Below are 24,401 nucleotides of genomic sequence, written 5' to 3'. Positions count from 1 at the left end.
TGAATTTTGAGGCCATGTTAAGTGCATATGTGTTGTATTTTCTTTTTCTTTTTCTTTTTTTTGAGATAGAGTCCCACTATGTTGCCCTGGATAGAGTGCTGTGGTGTCACAGCTCACAGCAACCTCAAACTCTTGGGCATAAGTGATTCTTTTGCCTCAGCCTCCCAGGTCACTGGGACTACAGGCGCCTGCCACAGTATTGTATTTTCTTGAAGAATGATAATTTACTTATATTTTTGTTTTACATTGTTTTTATGTATTAAATAGACATTTGACATCATTTTCACTAAGCCTTTCTAGCATTTTATTTATATTATCTATTTACTCAAAACCATTTCTTCTTTTTTTGTTTTGTTTTGTTTTTTTGAGATAGAGTCTTACTCTTGCCTCAAGCTGGAGTGGCTTGGCCTCAGCCTAGCTCACCACAACTGCACACTCCTGGGTTCAATAAGACGTCTTGCCTCAGTCTCCCATTTACTTGGGACTTACAGCCACCTACCAGAATAGAATGCTCAGCTAATTTTTCTTTTTTTTTTTTTGGCCGGGCTGGGTTTGAACCCACCATCTCTGGCATATGGGACTGGCGCCCTACTCCTTGAGCCACAGGTGCCGCCCTGAGAATATTTTTTCTATTTTTTGCTTAGCTTGGTCTCAATTTCCTGAGTTCAAGCAATGCTCCTGCCTTGGCCTCCTAGAGTGCTAGAATTATAGTTATGAGCCACTGCACTGAGCCTCAAAACCTCACTGAGTTCTTTGAATTAGTCCTCTAACCTGTGCCATTTGCTTTTCAGGTTTGTTGCTTACCTACCATCCTGCTGGATTCCTTTTTACATTGTGGTCACAAGTTAATTCTCTTACGAACATGGAGCCCGTATCCTCCTCTTTATTGGAGTTTCATTTTTTATTTTAAAATACTGCTAGGATCAAGATAATTACCCACACACACATAGCATGTACCTCCTTTGTGGAGAGGAACCAGAGTAGTAAGCAGATTCTCACATTTTGAGCAGATAATCTTGGAGAGAGTGCCACCCTTCACCAGGGAGGTGACAGGAAATCTCCAAAGGTGGGTAAGGAGAGGGTGCAGGGCAGCTTGGGAGATGCTCCAGGGCTCAACTGTCTGAGATGAGCTTTTATTAATACTATTTTGGCTAGAGAACCTGCTGACCCATGCAGACGTAAGGCCTAACATATGTAGCTGTTTGGAGATTGCGTAGAGACATTGCTTAAGAAAGGAACTTAAGTGAAATCTAGAGCAGTTTGAACTGGGTGCCATTTTGAGGGCTCAGATACTCAGGGGTCATGGACATGCCTGCAGTAACTGGATGCCTTTGAAGAGGGATAGGGGATCCTGGGCAAACTCCCCCACCCCTGGGAAAGTCCCATTGCCCTGCTGTGAACTGCTGTTGAGACTGAGTTGAGCATGGGCAGCGTTTATCACAGTTTCTCACCCGCCTGCCTGCCTGCCTGCCTGCTTGCCCCAGCCTTTCCACTTTTAGGTCCAAGGAGCCATTTTAAGAGTTTGACACTGGGCTACTCTCTGCCCTCAGTCTGAGTTTGGGCTGATGGGGCTGCAGTCCCTTCTTGGCTGGGTAGGGGCAGGGAAACCAGGCTTTACAGCAGTGCACCTGGTATCATAACCCACCATCCTGCAGCCGGCTGCTGAAGTCAAAGTGTAAGAGAGAATTTTAAATTAGAGGGAAGCATGTAGGCACCTATAAGGGAAATCCTGTGATACTTAACAGCAGGCCTCTCATCGGGAACATTACAGGCCAGAAAAGAATGCGGTGGTATTTTCAAAGTGCTGAAAGAAAAAAAAACTGTCGCCTAAGAATTTTATATCCTGCTATGATAAGCTTCATGAATGAAGGAGAAAGAAAGTCTTTTCCAGACAACCAAATGCAGAGAGCAGCCTTACAGGAAATGTTCAGAGGAGTCTTTCTTTTTCTTTAATTTCCAAATATTAGGGAATACAAGCGTTTTTGTAATATGGATGTCTTGTCTAAAGTCAGAGCTTTTAGTGTGCCATCACTAGACTAGTGTTCATTGTTCACACTTACCCTTCTGCTCACCCCCTTTTCTTGGTTTCTAATATCCTTTATATTGCTTTGTGTCAAAGGAATGTTAAATATGGAAACAAAAGGTCAATATTCATCACAAAAATATGTGAAAATATAAAACTCAGGCCGGCACAATGGCTCACACCTGTAATCCTAGCACTCTCGGAGGCAGCGGCAGGTGGATCATCTGAGCTTATGATTTCGAGACCAGCCTGAGCCAGAGTGAGACCCTATCTCTAAAAATAGCCAGGCATTCTGGCAGACGCCTATAATATAGTCCCAGCTACTTGGAAGGCTGAGGCAAGAGGATCCCTTGAGCCAGGGAGTTTGAGGTAGCTGTGATGCCATGGCACTCCATGAAGGGCAACAAAGTGAGACTCAGTCTTAATAAAAAAAAGGAAAAGAAAAAAAGAAGAAAATATAGACTCGGTGCCTGTAGCACAGTGGTTACGGTGCCGGCCACATGTTCCAAGACTGGAGGGTTCGAACCTGGCCCAGGCCAGCTAAACAACAATGATAACTGCAACAACAAAAAAATAGCCAGGTGTTGTGGAGGGCGCCTGTAGTCCCAGCTACTTGGGAGGCTGGGGCAAGAGAATCGCTTAAGTCCCAAAAGTTTGATGTTGCTGTGAGTTGTGACACCTCCTAGCACTCTACTGAGGGTGACATAGTGAGACTCTGTCTCAAAAAAAAAAAGAAAAGAAAAGAAAGAAAGAAAAAGCAGAAAATGTAAAACTCAAATGTTATGAAACAGTCTTATAAAGGGCGACTAAGAAAGAAATTAAATGGTGATGTGACAGAAGTTCAGCAAACCACAAAGACAAAAAGACAGAAGAAGAAATCCCCAAAAAGCTAGAAATCAGTTAACAATATGAGAGCAAAGCTTTTCATATTAATGTTAACCTTGAACGTAAATGGATATAAAATCATTATCCAACTATGTGCTGTTTTATAAGAAATCCACCTTACCCTTACAGACACATGAAGACTGAAAGTAAAGGGGTAGAAAAAGATAATCTGTGCTAGCAGAAACCAAAAACAAACAAGAGTAACTTTACTTACAACAGATAAAGCAGACTTTAAATCAAAGACAGAAAAAAAGATGAGGTCGTTATATAATGATAAAGGGATTGATCAGCAAGAGGGTGTAACAATGCTAAATATATATGTACCCAATGTTGGAGCACTTAAATTTAAAAAACAAATATTACTAGACCTAAAGAAAGAAATAGCAACACAGTAATAGAGGACTTCAACACCTCATGCTCATCAGTAGACAGATCATAGGGACAAAAAAATCAACAAGGAGACATTGGACTTAAATAGGACATTAGCCCAAATGGATTTAACAAACATTTGTAGAACATGCAATCCAACAGCTACAGAGTATACATTCTTTTCATAAGCACATGCAACATTCTCCAAGGTAGACCACATTTTAGGCCACTAAACAAGTCTTAGTGAATTTGAAAATTTGGAAATCACATCAAGTATCTTCTCAGATCACAGTAGAATAAAGTTAGAAATCAATATGAAGAGGTTGAGGTTGCTATGAGCTCTGATGCTATGGCACTCTAGCCTAGGGCAACAAAGTGAGACTCTCTGCCCCCTCCCCCCCAAAAATATATATGTATATGGTGAACTAAACAAAAATGAAAACACAACATATCAAAAATTTGTAGGATACAAAGAAATATGCTTAGAGCATTAACTGCATTTATTAAAAGAAAGGTCTCAAGTCAGTAATCTAAGCTTCTACCTATGAAACTAGAAAAGAACAGCAAAATAAACCCAAGTTTAATAGAAGAAAAAATGAAAAGAGGAGCTACCACTATAGACTGTTCAGGGAAGAAAAACATAACACAGCCCTAGAGATAAAAATTCAAGAATTTAGATGAAATGGACCAGTTCCTCAACCACTATATTAGTTTCTTACTTCACCTGTACAAATTACTACAAATTTAGTGTCTTAAAACAACATATATTTATTATCTTATGGTTACTGAGATCAGAAGTCTGACATGGATTTCATTGTGATAATAATCAAGTTGTTGACAGGACTTGCATCCCGTTTTGGAGCCTGCAGAGCTGTGTATTGTCGTGATACAAAAGCTGCACCCACCTTTCTCATGTCAGGATTTTCAGTTAAGAATTTTCTGCTTCTCTATTGATGTTTACTTGCTTTGCTGTCTCTCACAGTCAGCCGACCATTTTGATGCACAATTCGATGAATTTTTGTCAGTTCTGCTCGTTACTGGCCTCCTTGACCTCCATCAATGACACTTTCCTCTCAGAAAAGCATTTAATCAGTTTGTTCACTGCTTTTTTCTTTATGGCATTTCTTCATAAACTTGGACTAACTTTGATATTCCATTACCACTGATGCCAAATTTAACAAGAAATTTAATATTTGTTCCTTTAATTCAAGTTCCAGCATCCTCGTGGTGACACACAAAAACATGCAACAAAATAATGAATGCTACTCAGCAAGACACTGCCATACAGCAACACAAACACCACTGTGAGATAGTGACCGCCAAGGTTTTGAACCCTTACCAAGTTGTTTACATAGTGCTTCCAACGTAAACACACAGTGGCAAGTTCTTAATTGTCAGACCTCTTATTGACTTATCCATGTGTTATAGGGGATCCCAGTGTTTGAAGATCTACTAGGACTGTGTGACTCATTGTAAATTTATTACAGCTGTGTAGAATACACAGTCGGATCATAAGAGAAAAACAGAGCCCAGAGGAATCCATGTGTAGTCTTCCTAATTGTTCTCTCCCATGGGAGAGTTCATGGAGGGAGATCGTGATATAAGATGTCATTTCTCAAATTAATCTATAGATTTAACACAACCTTAATTAAAATTTCAGCAGACTTTTACATAGAAGTTGACAAGTTCACCCTCATAATTATGTAGAAATGTTGAGCATTTAGAAGCATTTAGAATAATCAGGATAGGCTCAGTGAGTGTAGCACAGTGGTTTTGGCGCCAGCCACGTACACCGAGGGTGGCGGGTTTGAACCTGGCCCGGGCCAGCTAAACAACTGCAACCAAGCGGGCGCCTGTAGCGCCAGCTACTTGGGAGGCTGAGGCAAAAGAATCACTTAAGCCCAAGAGTTTGAGGTTGCTGTGATACCACGGCACTCTACCGAGGGTGACATAATAAGACTCTTGTCTCAAAAACAACAACAACAAAAAATTACCAGGATAATCAAGATAAAAACTTAGAACAAAGTTGAAAGACTTGACTACCTGATTTTAAGACTTCTGTCCAGCTACAGTGATGAAGACAGTACAGTATTGGCATAAAGATAGAAAAATGGGAAATATAGAAATAGACTAACATAAATATTGTGAGTTGATTTTTTTGTTTGTTTCTTTTTCTTTTTTTTTTCTAGTAAGATCATTTTTGACAGAAGTGCCAAAGCAACGCAGGCTGGAAGAAAAGTTTTTAATCACATAGTTCTAGAAAAAGTGGCTGTTTGGAAAAAATGAGCTTTGACCCCTATTTTACTCTATAAACAAAAATAATTTGGTGATTATAGACACAAACGTGGGGAAAAAAACAACATAGGCTTGTATCTTCACCGCCTTAGGATCAGTAGCCATAAAAGAAAAAATAATTGATAGATAATTGGTAATGAAAAAATTCTCAAAGATCCAGTTAAGAATATCAAAAGGCAAGGTACAGATTAGGAGAAGATATTTGTACTACATATATCTGATAAAAGACTTCCATCCACAATACACAAAGAATTCATACAAATCAGTGATGCCACAACAAAAGCAGTTTTTAAAAAGGATTTATTGGAATGATCAGTAACCATACAAAAAAGTGTACATCATTAGCCATGAGGGGAATGCACGTAACGACCACAGGGTTCCACAGCAGCATACCCAGCACAGTGACTAGAGTTAGTAAGATTGATAAGACCAACTGTTGATGGGATGGAACAACTGGAACCCTCATATGCTGTGGGTAAGACTATAAAATACAAAAGCCCTATATTGTCTCTCAGTTCCTCTGACTTCTTAAACTAAGGCAAGATTGAGGGCAGTGGTGCTCAAACTCAACTGGCTAAGAATTCATAGTGCCGTTTGTGAAACTCTGGCAAGTCTGACAGAGTGAAATGTAAGTGTGCTAAACAGGACATTTGATTGCAGATGATCCAACTTGGTCTTACTTAAACCAAAAAATGAATGCATTGGTTTGGGTTACAGAATGCATGGGTGGGCTAATGTCAAGTTCACTTCAAGCCAGATACATAAATGATGTATACAGGACTCTGCTGCTTTCCTCTGGCTTCGTCTTGAGACAGATCTTGGTCACAGCGTGGCTATATGCAACTTCAGGATTATAACCTATCAATATTGAAACCACAATTACTAAACCTTATTCCTGGAGTTCTCTTTGATTTTTTTTTTTTTTTTTTTTTGCAGTTTTTGGCCGGGGCTGGGTTTGAACCCACCACCTCCGGCATATGGGGCTGGTGCCCTACTCCTTTGAGCCACAGGCACCGCCCTCTCTTTGATTTATTTACCCCATTGGATTGGAATCACTGGAGTTCTAGGTCAGATACACCATTGAACTGAAAGTGAGGGTGCAGTGAGTGGTTCCTCCCTCAAAAAGAGGGTTATGTGACAAAAGGTAGGGAACGGAAGCTAGTCTTGCAAAACACATTTTCTTGACATTGTACTTTTTTTTTTTTTGAGACAGCCTCAAGCTGTTGCCCTGGGTAGAGTGCTGTGACATCACAGCTCACAGCAACCTTCAACTCCTAGGCTCCAGAGATTCTCCTGCCTCCGCCTCCCAAATAGCTGGGACTACAGGCGTCCACCACAATGCCCCACTATTTTTTGGTTGCAGCTGTCGTTGTTTGGTGGGCCTGGGCTGGATTCGAACCCGCCAGCTCAGGTGTATGTGGCTGGTGCCTTAGCCGCTTGAGCCACAGGCGCCAAGCCAACATTGTACTTACTTAATGGTATTTCCTTGGCAGCTCTTATGTCCCAGGCCATTGCTGGTTGCTGGGGACGTAGAGGTTAATTGTTTGTGAATAGAGAGCAAAGTTATGGGCTGGTTTTGAAAACTTCCTGTGATTGTATGGCCTCCTTCATTTTTTATTCATTGGTTTTATTCTCTTACAAGCAGTTTGTACTCCAAGTACTTGACTTTCTAGTAGTGCCCATACTTGTCCTTGAATTACCTTTATTCTTTCTTCCCTTAGAGTGTTCTACATCTAGAATACACATTTCCTTTATACTTCGGCATGTTTCATTTCTATACCTCTTTCAAGACCTAGCTCAAATACCATCTCTTTCAGAAGCCCTCTCTGAGATTTTTTGATTCACCTTAGTTTTCCTTCTTTGCTTACAGGCATTATTCTGTTCATAGCTTATCTTACCTCTAAGTATCCTCGTAGCACCTGGCAGAGTGCTGGGCTAGCAGTAGGCTTAGTAAATAAATGAACAGTTATTGCTGTATTCTTGATTTGGAGGGAATTATCTATTCCTTTAATTGTCCAGCAGTACCAGGGACTTCTGAGTAGCCCTTGACTTTAGAAAATTGTGTCAATATACACTTGGAGGTCCCTAGAAGTGACCTACTGGTCCCCAACTACTGCCATTTTTTTTTTTTTTTTTTTTTTTTAAAGAGAGTCTCTCCCTGTTGCCCTGGCTAGAGTGCAGTGGCATCATCCTATCTCACTGCAACCACAAATTCTTGGGCTCAGTGGGATCCTCCTGCCTCAGCTTCCCCAGTAGCTAACTATAGGCACATGCTACCATGCCTGGCTAATTTTTTCTGTTTTTGGTAGTGTCGGGGTTTCTCTCTTGTTCAGGCTGGTCTCGAACTCCTGACCTCAAGCAGTCCACCTCGGCCTCTGTGAGACTAGAATTATAAGCATAAGCCACTGTACCTGACACCCAATTACTGTTTAATATAGCTTTGTCACCTGTTAAATGGTATGCTCATGTTTCTTACACAAATGCATTCAGTATTGTTGAGGTCATAGTTATGGCTGTGTAAGTCTTTTCTTTAAATATGCACTTTGGCTACATGTAGAAATACTCCTTTTTCCCTGATTCATTGATCACTTACTGGTGTGCATCTAGTAAAGCAGTGATACCTAAATGTCAGTAGAATCATGTAGAAAGCTTTTTAAAACCTGAATTGTGAGGCTCCACTCCAAGAGTTTCTGGTTCACTAGCTTTGGGGTTGGCCAAATAATTTGCATTTCTAACAAGTACTCAAGTGATAGTAATGATGCCAGTCAGGAAACCAGGCTTTGAAGACTCTTTTAGTAGCAGATTTAACCCTTGTCAGAATCACTTGAGGGGTGCCCCTACTCCCTCATTTCATTGTCCAACCGATCTTTGTCCAGGTAGGTAAAGGGATTTGGAAGCATGATATTAGCAGGATTTTGTGAGCATTTCTAAAAGAATCAGCTCAGTAACAATTACGGACAAATGTTTTTTACCACTTCTCCATAGCCCCTGTGTGGCAAATATAAGTAAATGGTGTCAGGATTGGCTAGCTGTGTTTGGTGGTTTTAGTTCACATAAATCTATAGTCTATCAATAACTTACTCTTTTGGGTCTTGGACAGTTCCTTTAAGTGCCTCCTGCAGATTGTTCATTAATCCTAAGGGGTAAACAGTAGCCATAGAAGAACACAACATCACTTATATAGTAGTCTGATTGGTCTTACTTGACTAGAATCTATCTAATCATAAGGAAACAGACAAATCCGAAGTGTGCTTAGTTCAGTTTTTTAAAGGGGCCTAAATATTCTTCCTAAATAGCACTATCATAAAAAATAAAGATTGAGGAACTATTCCACATTAAAGGAGATTAAAGACGTATGATTGCTAAATGCCGTATATGATCCTAGGCTGGGTCATGTACTAAAGGGAAAAAGTGCTGTAGAGCTGCGGTCCCCAACTCGTACCAGTCTATGGCCTATCAGGAACTAGGCCACATAGCATCACTACGGGGTCCTCTTCCTGTGAAACCAGTCCCTGGTGCCAAAAAAGTTGGGGACTGCTGCTGTAGAGACTAGAGAATAGGATTGGGTCCTGTGACAGATTGGAATATGGGTGGTAAAAAGCAGTGTATCCATTTTTAATTTCCTGAGGTAGCCAGCCTTCCTCTGGTTACATAAAATAATCTCTTCGGGAACACATACAAATATTTAGAGGTAAAATAGTGTGTGATAGTGCAACTTAATTTTAAATGGATCAGAAAAATATACAAAAAAAACCCACACACACACAAAAAGAAAAATATACAGTATATGAGATATAGAGAAAATGATAAGTAAATGGGGCGAGGATACGGGTGTTCTTTGCAACTTTGTTATTATTCCCAAATTGAAAGTTTTAAAAAACCCAAACTCTACCTGCTGTTCTTCATTTCCCAACTACCTAAAAACGTTTTGAAAGAACAGAAACCATGATTTTTAGACTACTTAGTGCAGGTAGCCACATATTTCATTCTGTCGGTGTTCTCAGCCAGCTCATTAGCTCTAGAGAGCTTGCGGGAGGTCAGCCTCCTGATTTTGTAATACCCAGCCCTCAATAGGGCAGCTTCTTGCATATCTCGTATAGTATTTCAGATACACTAAAGTACAAAATTCATCATTCTACCTAAAACTCATTCTATCATAGTAGCAAATTTTAGTTCAGTTTTAACTGCTAACCTAATGTGTGATTCACCTGATCATAGTCTATTATTATATATTGTACCTTTCCCTTTCAAAAATATGTTTGTCTTTCAGCTCAAAATGGAGTTAATCCTGACTGGGAGAAGAAAGTAATTGAGTATTTTAAGGAAAAGCTAAAGGAAAATAATGCTCCTAAATGGGTAAGCTTATTGCTATTTTGTGGGGGGAGAGGGTTGGGCAGACTGTGGTTTCTTTTAGTGGATCAGTATCCCACATGTAATTTAAAAATATGTAAATTACTGTGTATTTCTGCTTTTAAGGTACATTAAAATATTTTGGTCTCTTTTGCAACTTAAGTTCAGTTAAATGCTTCTATCTTGTACCTCTAGGTGGCAGTAAATGACCACATTACTTCCTAAGGCAAATCTTAAGTTGCAAGAGCTTCAACTACCCTAATTTTATTAACCTTCATTTTAAAAGAATTCACATGTACTATTTTTAAAAGACATCTCAACAAAGTAAATACCTTTTTGCTAATTAAAAAGCATCCCTAAGGAAAAGCATCCTTTTGCATTATGGTCAAATGTTACAAACTTACAAGAACTTGGAAAGTATTTTTGTCCCAGTTTTAAGGTGACTATTGTGATCCTGTGGCTCCCTAATGGAGCCAAATGAGGTGTTGTGTGTAACAGCTTGAGTCTGCATATGTATACCTAATGTTTTATAGACAGGATACTTGGTTAATTTACTTTTGCTTTCCTTTAAGGTACCATCATTGAATGAAGTTCCCCTTCATTATTTGAAACCTAACAGTTTTGTGAAATTTCGTTGCATGATTCAGGATATGTTTGACCCCGAATTTTACATGGGAGTTTATGAAACAGTTAACCAAAACACAAAAGCACGTGTATGTATTGCCTCTCTCATGAAACTTTCTGCTTATAATTTGTGGTGAATTTTGTTCTTGTGTTATTTATGGTAGTTGTGATTATGATACATTGATGTAATACTGTTAACCCTATTTTTGGGTTATAGGTTCTTCATTTTGGAAAATACAGAGATGTAGCAGAGTGTGGGGTATGTATCTTTAAGATCTATAAAACTTTTATTCTTTTCTTTTTTTTTTTGAGACAGTCTCATTTTGTCGCCCTTGGTAGAGTGCTATGGTGTCATAGCTCACAGCAGCCTCAAACTCTTGGGCTCAAGCGATTGTCTTGCCTCCGTTTTTCATTTTTAGTAGAGAGGTCTTACTCTTTCTCAGGGTGGTCTCTAACTCGAGCTCAGGCAGTCCACTCACCTCAGCTTCCCAGAAGGCTAGGATAACAGGTGTGAGCTATCCCGCACCCAGCCTAAAACATTTTTAATAAGAATTTTTTCCTTGGCAAAGAAATTACTGTTCATTTGATTGATCTTAAATTTATCTTGTGGGTAAATAAGTTTTAAGAAATCATGTGAAATGTTTATTTAAGAGTTTTTCTGATACTTTTTTTTTGTGTGTAGCGACAAGAGTTTCACTTTATGGCCCTAGGTAGAGTGCCATGGCATCATGTAGCTCACAGCAACCTCCAACCTCCAACTCTTGAGCTTAAATAATTCTCTTGCCTCAGCCTCCCAAGTAGCTGGGACTACAGGTGCCTGCCACAACACCCGGCTATTTTTTTGTTGCAGTTCGGCTGGGACCTGGTTTGAACCCTCGATATATGGGGCCGGCAGCTTACCGACTGAGCCACAGGTGCCGCCCGATACTTTTTTTTTTTTTTTTTTTTTTTGAGACAGAGTCTTACTATGTCACCCTCGGTAGAGTGCCGTAGTGTCATAGCTCACAGCAACCTCAAACTCTTGAGCTTAAGCAATTCCCAATTCTTGCCTCATCCTTCTGAGTAGCTGGGACTACAGGTGTCCCCCACAAGCCTGGCTATTTTTTTTGTTGCAGTTGTTTAGCTGACCCAGGCCAGGTTCAAACCCGCCACCCTCAGTATAAGTGGCTGGCGCCGTAACCACTGTCCTACTGGCACTGAGCCAGATACGGTATGTTTTATTTTTTATCTTCTAAAGATCTTTTAGAAGAGGGAGTGAATATTGTAAATATTCATTTGTAAATGAATTCAAAATGAATTTGTAAATACTCAATATTGTAAATGTTAGAATTCTTTTCTTTTTCCAATATCTATATACAGTAGAACTTCCATAGTTGACCACCTCCCTACATTGACCACCTCCTTCAATTGACCTAAGTTTCATAGACCAGACATCACTACCTGGAGGTTCCTTATGTTGACCACCTCTGTATGTTGACCACTTTGTTACAGTCCCTTGGGTGCTCAACTTAGGCTCTACAATACTGTACATAACTTGTGAACTAAAAATTCACAGGTTCTGATCAGTTCTTATAAAATGAAAGTAGGTTGGGCATAGTGGCTCATTTCTATAATCCCAGCACTTTGGGAGGCTGAGGTAGGAGGATTGCTTGAGCCCAGGAGTTCCAAGAATAGGCAATATAGCAAGACTCCATCTTTACAAAAAGTAAAAAAAGTTTGGTGGGTGTGGTGGCATGCACTCATAGTCCCAGTTGCTTGGGAGGCTGAGGCAAGAGGCTTGCTTGAGCCCAGTACATTGAAGTTACTTACAGCGAGCTATGATCAAGCCACTGCATTCTAGCCTGACAGTGGAGACCCTGTCTCTAAAAAAATGGAATGAAATGAAAATAGAAGATGAAAGTAGGTCTTAGCACTTGCTTGATTAAATGTAATTAAATCTTACCCTTTTTTCCTGGGAGAAAAACACATTTTAAAAAAACTTAAAACTTTAGAGGCAGTACACGAGCTAATACAAGGGGGGCACAGTGCAATGAGCAAGTGGGGGGAGGAAGAAGAGGGTTGGGGAGTCATGGTCTATGGCACATACCTCTTGGGGGGCGGGACACAATTATAAGAGGGATTTTATCTAACAAATGCAATCAGTAACCTAATTCTTTGTACCCTCAATGAATCCCAAACAATAAAAAAACCTTAAACTTTCTTTGCTAAAAAGTATTAATAATAGAAACTTTTTTTTTTTTTTTTTTTTTTTTTTTGTAGAGACAGAGTCTCACTTTATGGCCCTCGGTAGAGTGCCATGGCCTCACACAGCTCACAGCAACCTCCAACTCCTGGGCTTAAGCGATTCTCTTGCCTCAGTCTCCCGAGTAGCTGGGACTACAGGCGCCCGCCACAACGCCCGGCTATTTTTTGGTTGCAGTTTGGCCAGGGCCGGGTTTGAACCTGCCACCCTCGGTATATGGGGCCGGCGCCCTACTCACTGAGCCACAGGCGCCGCCCAATAATAGAAACTCTTACATGTCAATAATATGAGGAAATAAAGCAGAACATTGGATATAATTATAATTGTGAAAGGTGTAATCTTAAGGTACAAACTTACTGGAAGAGCAGTTGTAGAGGAACCACTGTATTATCTGTACTGGGGTCTATTTGCATTACATTACTTTTTTTTTCTTTTTTTTTTGTGAGACAGAGTCTCACTATGTTGCCCTCAGTAGAGTGCTGTGGCGTTACAGCTCACAGCAACCTCAAACTCTTGGGCTTAAGTAATTCTCTTGCCTCAGCCTCCAAAGTAGCTGGGACTACAGGCACTTGCCACAATGCCCGGCTACTTTTTGTTGCAGTTATCATTGTTGTTTAGCTGGCCCAAGCTGGGTTGAAATCGACCACTTCCGTGTATGTGGCCAGTGCCGTAACCACTGTGCTACGGATGCCGAGCCTGCATTACTTTTCTGATAGAGCAGAACAACATGCAGAATTAAAGAGGATTTCACTCTGACACCTACCTCTTCAACATGCCTGGTGGTATAGCTGGGGAAGTTTAATATTCATTTCCAATTTTATTAAAAAATAAAAATAAGAGGTTGGCACAGTGACTCACACCTGTAGTCCTAGCACTTTGGGAAGCTGAGGCAAGAGATTGCTTGAGGCCAGGGGTGTGAGACCAGCCTGCGCAAAAGCGAGACCCTATCTTTACAAAAAATAGAAAAAAAAATAGTGAAAAAGATCAGCACGTCAAAATGAATATGTTAATGCCAAAAAGGTCTCTCATAGCTGTTTTTCATGTGTTGGAAACAAATTACCCTAATTTTCAATTGTTGGAAAGAAAACAATTATCACAGGTAGAGATTGAGAAGGCAGGTGCTTAGGCAGAACCTTAGTAGAAAAGTGGGACCTCTGTGGAGTTACCTATAAAAGCATTCTCTACTTTGTGAATCCAGAATGTTAGAAGAATTTATCAGGTTATGTAGGAGTTTTTGTCTTTGGAGTCTAACTCCTGCTTACTTAAGCCTCAAGAGATGAATTTGTCAAACTCTAATACTAGTCTGTTATATTCACAGTAGTTGTTCTTGATTGAATATAGTATTCTAAATCACTGGGTGGGTCTGGACAGGACAGCTCTAATCTGGAAGGTTACTACAAAGATTATATCAAACAAAAATGTAGCTTCCAACAATTATTTAGAGTAGTGAACTAAGGTCTCCCATCATCTTGTTTCTTTTAGAATGTTTCCATAAGATGAGTATTGTGCCAAATCTAATGGATCAACATTATAAATGCTTACTGTATGCCTTGTTTAAGGAGCCCTAGAACATTAGGTTAATATATTAATGCACAAGTTTTTCTAGTACACAATAATGTAATATAGCTCAGTAATCAGAGCATTTGAAAATGGGCCACTAAAATAGATGAGGCTGCCCATTTGTGAAACTACCAAAGGCTGTGAGATAGTTTGTGCATATATTGCTAAAGAGTTATAAATACAAGCCCCATTTCAGGAAAGGGAAACCTTGGGCTTAGAAAGAAGGAAATAAACACAAATTCTAGCTTGTTTGTATTAATTACTTTAGGCTCAAACTTGACATCTCTTGGGTTCTTTCTTAGGGTTTTGCTGTGCATATCTGAAATAGAGAATATGCCTTTTCTTTTTTTTTTTTCTTTGTTTTTTTTGAGACAGAGTCTCACTTTATCATCCTTAGTAGAGTGCTGTGGCATCACAGCTCACAGTGGCATCACAGCTCACAGCAACCTCCACTTCCTAGGCTTACGCGATTCTCTTGCCTCAGCCTCCCCAGTAGCTGAGACTACAGGCGCCCGCCACAACACCCGGCTAATTTTTTGTTTTGCAGTTTGGCCGGGGCCGGGTTCAAACCTGCCAACCTTGTTACATGGGGCCGGCGCCCTACCCACTGAGCCACAGGCTCCGCCCAAGAACATGCCTTTTCTAAGGAGTAATATCTGATTTTTAAATCTCATCTCAGAGCTTCCTAGTAATGAATATTTCATTAAATTCCTGTATAGGCTGATTCTGATACTTTTCTATAAAAGAGACAGTGGATTACCATATGCTTTGACTTTGAGAGGATCAAAAAGGATTTAATTTTGTTACCTAGGGTACAGTATATTATGGATTTGAGGGGGACAGTATTTTGATTGTTACATTTAAAATGACTTTGTATCACTTTTCTCTTAAAAATGTTAATTGTGGAGGCTAGGTATGGTGACTCACACCTATAATCCCAGCACTCTGTGAGACCAAGGCAGATGGATTGCCGAGCTCACATGTTTGAGCAGCCTGAGCCACAGGGAGTCTCATCTCTAAAAATAGCCAGGCATTGTGGAGGGCGCCTGTAGTTCGGGAGGCTAAGGCAAGAGAATCACCTAATCCCAAGAGTTTGAGGTTGCTGTGAACTATAATGCCCCACACTCTAACAAGGACAACAAAGTTGAGACTCGGTGTCAAAAAAAAAAAAAAAAAGGTTAATTGGGGACTGGGCACAATGGCTCATGCCTATAATCCAAGGAGGCTGAGGTAGGATTCTTTGAGTTCAAGAGTATGAGACCAGCCTGAGCAAGAGCAAGACCTCATCTCTTCTAAACATAGAAAACGTTAGCTGTGTGTGGTGGTATTTGCCTATAGTTCCACCTACTTGGAAGGCTGAGGCAGGAGGAGGATTGCTTGGGCCCAGGAGTATAGGCTGCTGTGAAGTAGGCTGATGCCGTGGCACTCTAGCATAGAGTAAGACTCTATCTAAAATTAAAAAAAAGGTTAATTTGAAATTAGTTGCTTGTTAATTAAATTCATTCTTAATGTACAGTGTTGGCTATATATGGTATTATAAATAATGTGAAATATGCTTACCAATTTTTAAAAAAATATTTCTTAGTACATTTAAAGAAATACTTTTCATGTGCCTCACAGCCTCAACAAGAACTGGATTTAAACTCTCCAAGGACTACCACTTTGGAAAGACAGACTTTCTATTGTGTTCCAGTGCCTGGGGAATCCTTATGGGTAAAAGAAATATCCTTTTTGTGAAATTTCTTATGTGTTGAATAGTTTCTAATTTTTTTTTAATTAAAAAGACCACAATTTAGACATAAGAGTTTCTAAAAACTTAGTCTTTTTGCCCTAGTGAAGTTAGCTGGAGAAAAAAATTACTCTCCGTTCACAAAGCTTAGCTTTATTTTAATAAAAGGTGTTTCATTTGTCCTAAAGAGGAAAACCTACAAAACAACCTAAATGTTCATAACGAAGAAATGCTAAAATTATGGTACATTTTAATAATGAAATTGTGTTTAAAAGATTAAGGTAGTTAATTTAAAAGTACTAAAAAAAGAGTATCATGATAAATTATGTTAAAAAATAGTTTCAAATTAGAATTCATTCTTATTTTCTTAAGGGAAAACAACATTTTGGTTCTTTTGAGAGGAGATTGTGAAAACATTTCAGTCTCCATTTTTATTATTAATTAATTAGTTAATTTTAGCTAGTAATTTTCAAAGGCATGGTTGACATACCCTGAAATGCAGATATTAAGGATATACTTCAGTGATTTGGATAAATCCATAATCTATATAATTTATACCCCAATCAAAGTAAAGAATTCGTGCTGGAAAATTCTCTTCTGGTGTTTTCCAGTCACCACCTCTTAGATTTCTAACTTGTTAAAGTGGATCCCAGATCACTGATTTCACATTTTTCTTGTTTCTGATATTAGCAATTAAAGCTATAGATTTCTTCCTAATCACTGCTTTAATTCCACGAATTTTGATTTGTCGTGTGTTTGCTATCATTCAGTTCAAAATATTTTCTTTTTTTATTTATTTATTTTTTTTGTAGAGACAGAGTCTTACCTTATCGCCCTCAGTAGAGTGCCGTGGCATCACACAGCTCACAGCAACCTCCAAATCCTTGGGCTTAGGTGATTCTCTTGACTCAGCCTCCCAAGTAGCTGGGACTACAGGCACCCGCCACAACGCCCGGCTGTTTTTTTGTTGCAGTTTGGCCGGGGCTGGGTTTGAACCCGCCACCCTCGGCATATGGGGCCGGCGCCCTACCCGCTGAGCCACAGGCGCCACCCCCAGTTCAAAATATTTTCTAATTGTCCTTGTGGTTTCTTTTAACTTGACTGCTTTAAACTTGTCTTTTTGAGGGAAAAACCATTTTATATTTATGTACATAGTTACCATTTCCAGTTAAGTGGACTTATTTCCCTTAGCTTTATTTTTTTTTTAAATACAGATTTTTTTGGAGATGAATTCTCCATTTCTGTTTAACTGAAAATGTCTTTATTTTGCCCTTTTTTTTTTTTTTTTTTTTGAGTCTCACTCTAAGTCTCACTCTGTCACCCTGGGTAGAGTACCAGGGCGTCAGAGCTCACAGCAACCTCAAACTCTTGGGTTTAAGTGATTCTCTTGCCTCAGCCTCCCAAATAGCTGGGACTACAGGCACCCGCCACAACGCCTGGCTATTTTTTAGTTGTAGTTGTCATTGTTTGGCAGGCCCAGGCTGGGTTCAGACTCGCCAGCTCTGGTGTATGTGGCTGGGGCCCTAGCCGCTGAGCTGCAGGTGCCAAGTCTCGCTTTCACTTTTGAAGGACATTTCCACTATATATAAAATTCTTGATTGACAGATATTTTCCCTCTTTAATACTTAAATGATAATTGTGTTACTGTCTTCTGGCCTTCCTTGGGTTTTGATGAAAGGTTAGCCATCATTCTTACTGTTCCCGGTATGTCTTTTGTTTTTCTCTAGCAGCTTCTCATGTTCTTTCTCTTCAGTTTTTATCACTTTGACTGTGATGCTCCTAGGAATAGTCTTTTATAAGTCATCTAATTAGCATTAGTTTTTTAAATAAGTTTATCCTGGTTGGGTTTTGTAGAGCTTTTTGGATCTGTGCATTGATACTTTTTTTTAGAAAATTTGGGAAAATTTAAGCCATTATTTATTTAAATACTTTTTCTGTCCCAGTCTCTCAGCTTCATTTACATGATTGTAAGTCTACTTGTTGTTGTCCTCTCTAGGTGACCCAGGCTCTGTTCATTTTTGTTTTTATCTCTTTTTTCCCTTTGCTTCACTTGGTATAGTACTATTGACCTGTGTTCAATTTCACTGACTTCAGAAAAAAATCTGATCTCCAATCGGCTGTCAGTCCCACTAAGCATTTTTGGTTTTTTTGTTTTCATTTCAGGTATTTTATATTTCATTTTGTATTTTCATTGTGAATTTCACAGTTTTGTTTGTGTATCCTTGTCTACTCATTTCACTGTCTGGATCATTTCTGAATTTGTTTCTATTGACTGATTATAATCCTGAGTATAGGTCACATTTTCTTGCTTCTTTACATAATGTTTTATTGTGTGCTGGTTTACAGCACTGTAGAGAATTTCATTTTTTGTCTTTAAGAATGTTACATTTTGTTCTGCCATATACTTTGTTGGATCACTTTGATCTTATCCAGGCCTGGTTTTGGTATCTGTTAAGGCTGTGTTGAGCAGCCTTTGCTGAACAGAACATAGTCCTTATTCATGGGGTGTGCTCTTTCCAGGTCTTATCTAAATGCCTGGGATTCTAAGCAAAGTCTAGTTCTTGTACTGTACTACTTGTAGTCTCTTTAACTTCTGTCCAACCAGCAGGTGTTCTCCCAGAGCTTGGCACTCTTTTCTCCACCAGTAAGAGCAGGGTGTCTGCTTCATTTTGTTGCTATTTGGAAAACGCCTCTGAAAGAACTGGGAGAATGTGGAATTTATCTGTGTGTTTTTCCTCCTTCAAGGATCATAGCCTGATGCTCTCTGTAGTCCAGTGACTGAAAAGAATTGCTTCACATATTTTATCCATTTACATAGTTGAAGGCAGCCGAGGTAGGGGCAAAGGGTTGGTACCTGTTACTCTCATGACCAAAAACTGGAAGTCTAGCCTCTTAAAAATAAATACATTTCCATTTTAATTAAATTGCCAAACTGATAATCTTGTATGAATCATCTAATTAGCTTGAAATTTAGGCTATTCCTCAGTTCGTGGTAGTCTTTTCTTAACGTTTCATTTAACGCCTATGTTAATACAAACCAAGCTCGAGTCAGTCCCTCAACATCCTATACTCCCAGTCGTCACAAGAGGAGTTACGAAGATGATGAAGATATGGACCTACAACCCAATAAACAGAAAGACCAACACACAGGTGCCAGACAAGCAGGTAGTACGTGCCAGCAGGTTTCCTGTAGACTTCTGCTCTCTTACAGTAGATTGGTTTTCAGAATAAATTGTTCCATAACATAGCTTTAGATTTAGGAGCTGGTGATGCCATGCAACCTTACTTACAGGTTTATAACAATTGTAGACAGTTTTGATTTATAACCGAACAATTAGACATCACGTAGTGTGAGAAGTGCCTTCTCTAAACATGTTTTTATAGTCTCAAGTGGTTAGCTAGACAAAAAGTCTTTTCAGTCTTTATATTTTTTCCCCAAATCCTAAATTATGGAAGTGTAGTACTGTACTCTAAAAATTACTTACTTATATTAGAAAACACTTCTCATTTTGAAAGGAATATTGGTGCTTTTATTTTGTAGAACTAAAAACATCAAAGGAAAAACAGAATTGTCATGTACCATATGGATTTGTACAATTATTTTTTTCTTTTCTTTTTTTTTGAGATAGAGTCTCAGGCTGTTGCGCTGGATAGTATGCCATGGTGTCACAGCTCACAGCAACCTCTAACCCTTGGGCTTACGTGATTCTCTTGCCTCAGCCTCCCAAGTAGCTGGGACAACAGGCGCCTGACACAACGCCCAGCTATTTTTTGGGGGGCGGGGGACAGAATCTCAAGCTGTTGCCCTGGGTAGAGTGCTGTGATGTCACAGCCCACAACAACCACAAAGTCTTGGGCTCAAGTTATTCTCCTGCCCCAACCTCCCAAGTAGCGGCGATCACAGGCGCCTGCCACACACCGGGCAATTTTTTGTGGTTGTTGTAGTTGTCATTGTTGTTAGACAGGCCTGGGCCTGGGTTCGAACCTGCCAACCTCGGTGTATGTGGCTTGTGCCCTACCCACTGAGCTACGGGTGCCACACAACCCAGCTATTTTTTTCTATTGCAGTTGTCATTGTTGTTTTAGCTGGTCCAGGCCGGGTTTGAACCACCAGCCTCTGTGTATGTGGCCAGTGTCTTACCCACTGAGCTATGGGCACCGCCCTATACTGGTTATTTTTTGAAACATGCTTAAAGTACAACTACTTCTAACTAAAGCAGAGACCAAAAGTTGAAATTTCCTGAAAGCCTGAGAGAATCTGCTTGTTTGTTTTTGTAAAAGGAACTATTGACATCAAAGAATTTCAGAATTGCCATAAATGACTGATTTCAATCATAGCTTTTTTTTTTTCTTTTTTTTTTTTTTTTTTTTGGTTTTTGGCCAGGGCTGGGATTGAACTCGCCACCTCCGGCATATGGGACCCGCGCCCTACTCCTTGAGCCACAGGTGCCGCCCTCAATCATAGCTTTTATAAAGCAGTGAATTTCTTTTTTTTTTTTTTTGTAGAGACAGAGTCTCACTTTATGGCCCTTGGTAGAGTGCTGTGGCCTCACACAGCTCACAGCAACCTCCAACTCCTGGGCTTAAGTGATTCTCTTGCCTCAGCCTCCCGAGTAGCTGGGACTACAGGCGCCCGCCACAACGCCTGGCTATTTTTTGGTTGCAGTTCAGCCGGGGCCGGGTTTGAACCCGCCACCCTCAGTATATGGGGCTAGCGCCTTACCGACTGAGCCACAGGCACTGCCCCTAAAGCAGTGAATTTCTTTGTTATGGCAGTTAGCTTTGTCTTTATTTCTCCTTTTATCTGCTACTCACTTCCCTTTAGTACCTTTTTCTTTTATTTGTTTTTATTTATTTTTAAATTTCAGATTAATAGGAGGGTACAAACGATTAGATTTTAATTTTTGCATTGCCCTTTAACATCTTTACTCAGAGGGAAAAGAGGTAAAACAAATGTGTCTGGTCATTTACTATGGACAAGGTTGGGTTGAAAAGGCAAATTTAACAATAAATGGTAAACAAAAATTTACTAATGAATTTCATGGAACCATGGATAATTCTGTTTTATAAACATACAAGGCATAGTTTAATGTTTTTTAAATTGGAGTGTTTTACAGTGAATATATCCAAATGAGGTAGTGTTTTTCTTTTTCTCTACCTACCCCAAAGTTTATTAAAATTACCCAATATCGTAACAGTAAGTTATATATTCAAGTCCAGAAAATGTGGTAATTCTCTTGTCAAGTAGTTAATGCTACCTACTATTTCTTTTTTCTTTCTTTTCCTTTTTTAAAAATTATTAATTAAAAATTTTTTAATTATTATTTAATTTTTTTCTAATTATTTTTTAGACATAATCTTACTCTGTTGCCCTACGCTAGGCACAAGCCAAATAAAAGAAAAGGAAGGACTATAGATAGTTGCTATTATGTAAGCTGAAAAGGGTGGTAAGAAGATTGAGCAAAAACAAGTGACTACATTTCATTTTGTTCCCATGCAACCTTTTTTGTTTGTTTGTTTGTTTGTTTGAGACAAAGTCTCACTTTGTTGCCCTTGGTTGAGTGCTGTGGTGTCCTAGCTCAAAGCAACCTCAAACTCTTTCGGCTCAAGCAATCTCAGATCCTCATGCTTCAGCCTTGCGAGTAGTTGGGGCTATAGGCAAGCGCCATCACACCCAGCTAGAAAATTTCTATTTTTAATAGAAATGGGGTCTCTTGCTCAGACTGGCCTCGAACTCCTGAGTTCAAGCAATTCGCCACCTCGGCCTCTCAGAGTGCTAGGATTACAGGTGTGAGCCACTGCGTCGGCCCCTACCTTCTGTTTCTTGCCTTTGTATGGGCTTTTTATACATTTGGGTACTTTAATTATGTAAAGTTCAACTTGTTAATTTCTAGTCAGTCTTTTAGGCTATATATTCTTTTAACCTTTTTATTTTGAGATAAATGTAAATTTATATGGAGTTATAATAAACAATGCTGAGACATCTTGTTTCACCCACTTCCCCCATTGGTGACATAGAATATCATAACCAGGAAATGGTCATTGATTTAATTTATGACCTTATTCAGAATTCACATTTTTACATTCTCACTTGTGAATATTTAGTTCTATGCAGTTTTATCACCTATGTAGATTCGTGTGATGACCAGCACAGGTAAGATACAGGGTTATTCATCAGTCAGCTCTTTCATGTTGCCCTTTTAGGAACATACCTACCTCTTTCTTGTCTCCTTCCTCTCTGAAAGACCCTCATCCCTGGTAACTACTTATCTGTTGTCCATTTCTGTAATTTTGTCATTGTAAGAATTTTATATAAATGAAATACATTTATGTAAACTTTGGGGATTGGTTTTTTGGTTGTTTTTGGGTTTTTTTTTTGAGATAGAGTCTCACTTTGTCATAGAGTGCGGTGGCATCATAGCTCACAGCAACTTCCAGCTCTTGGGCTTAAGCAATTCTCTTGCCTTAGCCTCCCAAGTAGATGGAACTACAGGCACCCGCCACAATACTCAGCTATTTTTAGAGATGGGGTCTTGCTCTTGCTCAGGTTGGTCCCGAATCCGTGAGCTTCAGGCAATCTACCTGCCTTGGCCTCCCAGAGTGCTAGGATTATAGGTGTGAGCCACTACTCCCGGCCAGGATTGGGCTTTTTTATTCAGCATAATACTCTTCAGATCCATTCAAGTTGTTGAGTGTATCAGTAGTTTGCTGGCTTTTTGATTCTAATTAGTCATAGCTCAAATTGTAACTATTCAGGGGTAGGTGTTATATTTTTTAATGGTTTGTATATCCCCAACAACTAGTCTGATTCCTGATGCATAGTATAGGGTAATAAATATTTGATAAGTGGTTTTATTCTGCTTAATAGGTAGAAAAGAGTATGTTCTACAAAAGTGCTTTATTGTCAGTAAGCCATGTATTCCCTAGGTCAAAGATGTCAAAATCACCAGATCTAATTTTAACTTGTATTTTTTTGTTTTGTTTTATTTTTTGAGACAGAGTCTTGTTCTGTCTTCTTGGCTGGAGTGCAGTAGTATCGTCTTAGCTCACTGCAACCTCAACTCCTGGGCTCAGCTTCTCCTGTCTCAGCCTCCCAAGTAGCTGGGACTACAGGCACGTGCCACCACATTTAGCTAAGTTTTTTCATTTTTAGTAGACAATGAGTTTTGCTCTTGTTCAGGCTGGTCTTGAACTCCTGACCTCAACTGATCTTCCTACCTGGGCCTCCCAGAGTTTTAGGAATACAGATACGAGCCACCACACCCAGCTTAACATTAATTATTGAAAGTACATAACACGGGCGGCGCCTGTGGCTCAGTGAGTAGGGCGCCGGCCCCATATGCCGAGGGTGGCAGGTTCAAACCCAGCCCCGGCCAAACTGCAACAAAAAAATAGCCGGGTGCTGTGGCGGGCACCTGTAGTCCAGCTACTCGGGAGGCTGAGGCAAGAAAATCGCTTAAGCCCAGGAGTTGGAGGTTGCTGTGAGCTGTGTGAGGCCACGGCACTCTACCGAGGGCCATAAAGTGAGACTCTGTCTCTACAAAAAAAAAAAAAAAAAAAGTACATAACACAAGATTTGATGTGAAGAATTGGTTGCCATTTATAGTAGAAAAAACATTTTCAGATCTTCATATTTATCTTTGTTTTCTTATAGGTCGAACCAAGGACCTTTGTTAGTATGTGCTGTTTTCTTAAAAATTGTAATAACTTGAACTTTGTGAGCTCAAAAGCATTTTTTATTATCAAACTTGAAATGTACTTATGGACTGTTCTTTTTCTACAGGAGACCTTAGAAATGACTTAAGTGCAATACTGTCCTTTGAATTTAGGAAATGTTGGTGGTCTTCAGTGGTGTGGAGAGCCGAAGCGTTTAGAAACTGAAGCTTCTACTGGCCAACAGCTGAACTCCCTGAACCTCTCTTCTCCTTTTGATCTGAATTTTCCATTGCCAGGAGAAAAGGGGCCTGCATGCCTTGTGAAGGTAATAAAACCTCTCATAGATGTGACAATGATACATATGTCTCTCAAAAATTAAAATGGAAAACTCTTAGCATTTGTATTCTTTTGCTGCTATAAGGAATTATTGCAAACTTAGTAGCCTAAGGCAATACAAATGTATTATCTTACAGGCTTTAGGTCAGAAGTCTGACAGGGAACTCACTGGGATAAAATCAAGGTGCCAGCAGTGTTGCATTCCCAGAATCTAGGGGAAAAATCTCATTTCGTTTTGTTTTGTTTTAACCTTCTGTAGCTTCTAGAGGCCACTGATACACCCCAGTTTGAGACCCCCTCTTCCTCATTCAGAGCCAGCAACATTGCAGCTG

The 24,401-nt window shown here is 39.6% G+C and overlaps 1 protein-coding gene across 1 annotated transcript in view; it reads left to right on the top strand.

Moving 5' to 3' along the window:
- Nucleotides 1-24,401, top strand: part of MCMBP (minichromosome maintenance complex binding protein) — a 60,348-nt gene that overhangs the window by 13,308 nt on the left and 22,639 nt on the right. Inside the window, exons 2-7 of the mRNA XM_053583905.1 lie at nt 9,843-9,928; nt 10,495-10,635; nt 10,764-10,805; nt 15,969-16,070; nt 19,098-19,242; nt 23,907-24,058. Of these exons, the coding sequence (XP_053439880.1) occupies nt 9,843-9,928; nt 10,495-10,635; nt 10,764-10,805; nt 15,969-16,070; nt 19,098-19,242; nt 23,907-24,058 (668 nt within the window). The remainder of the gene's footprint in view (nt 1-9,842; nt 9,929-10,494; nt 10,636-10,763; nt 10,806-15,968; nt 16,071-19,097; nt 19,243-23,906; nt 24,059-24,401) is intronic.

Source organism: Nycticebus coucang, chromosome 3 (assembly GCF_027406575.1).
Source record: "Nycticebus coucang isolate mNycCou1 chromosome 3, mNycCou1.pri, whole genome shotgun sequence".
Lineage (NCBI taxonomy): Eukaryota > Metazoa > Chordata > Mammalia > Primates > Lorisidae > Nycticebus > Nycticebus coucang.
Note: the sequence above shows the minus strand (reverse complement) of the source record. Positions and strands in the feature narration are given on the sequence as shown.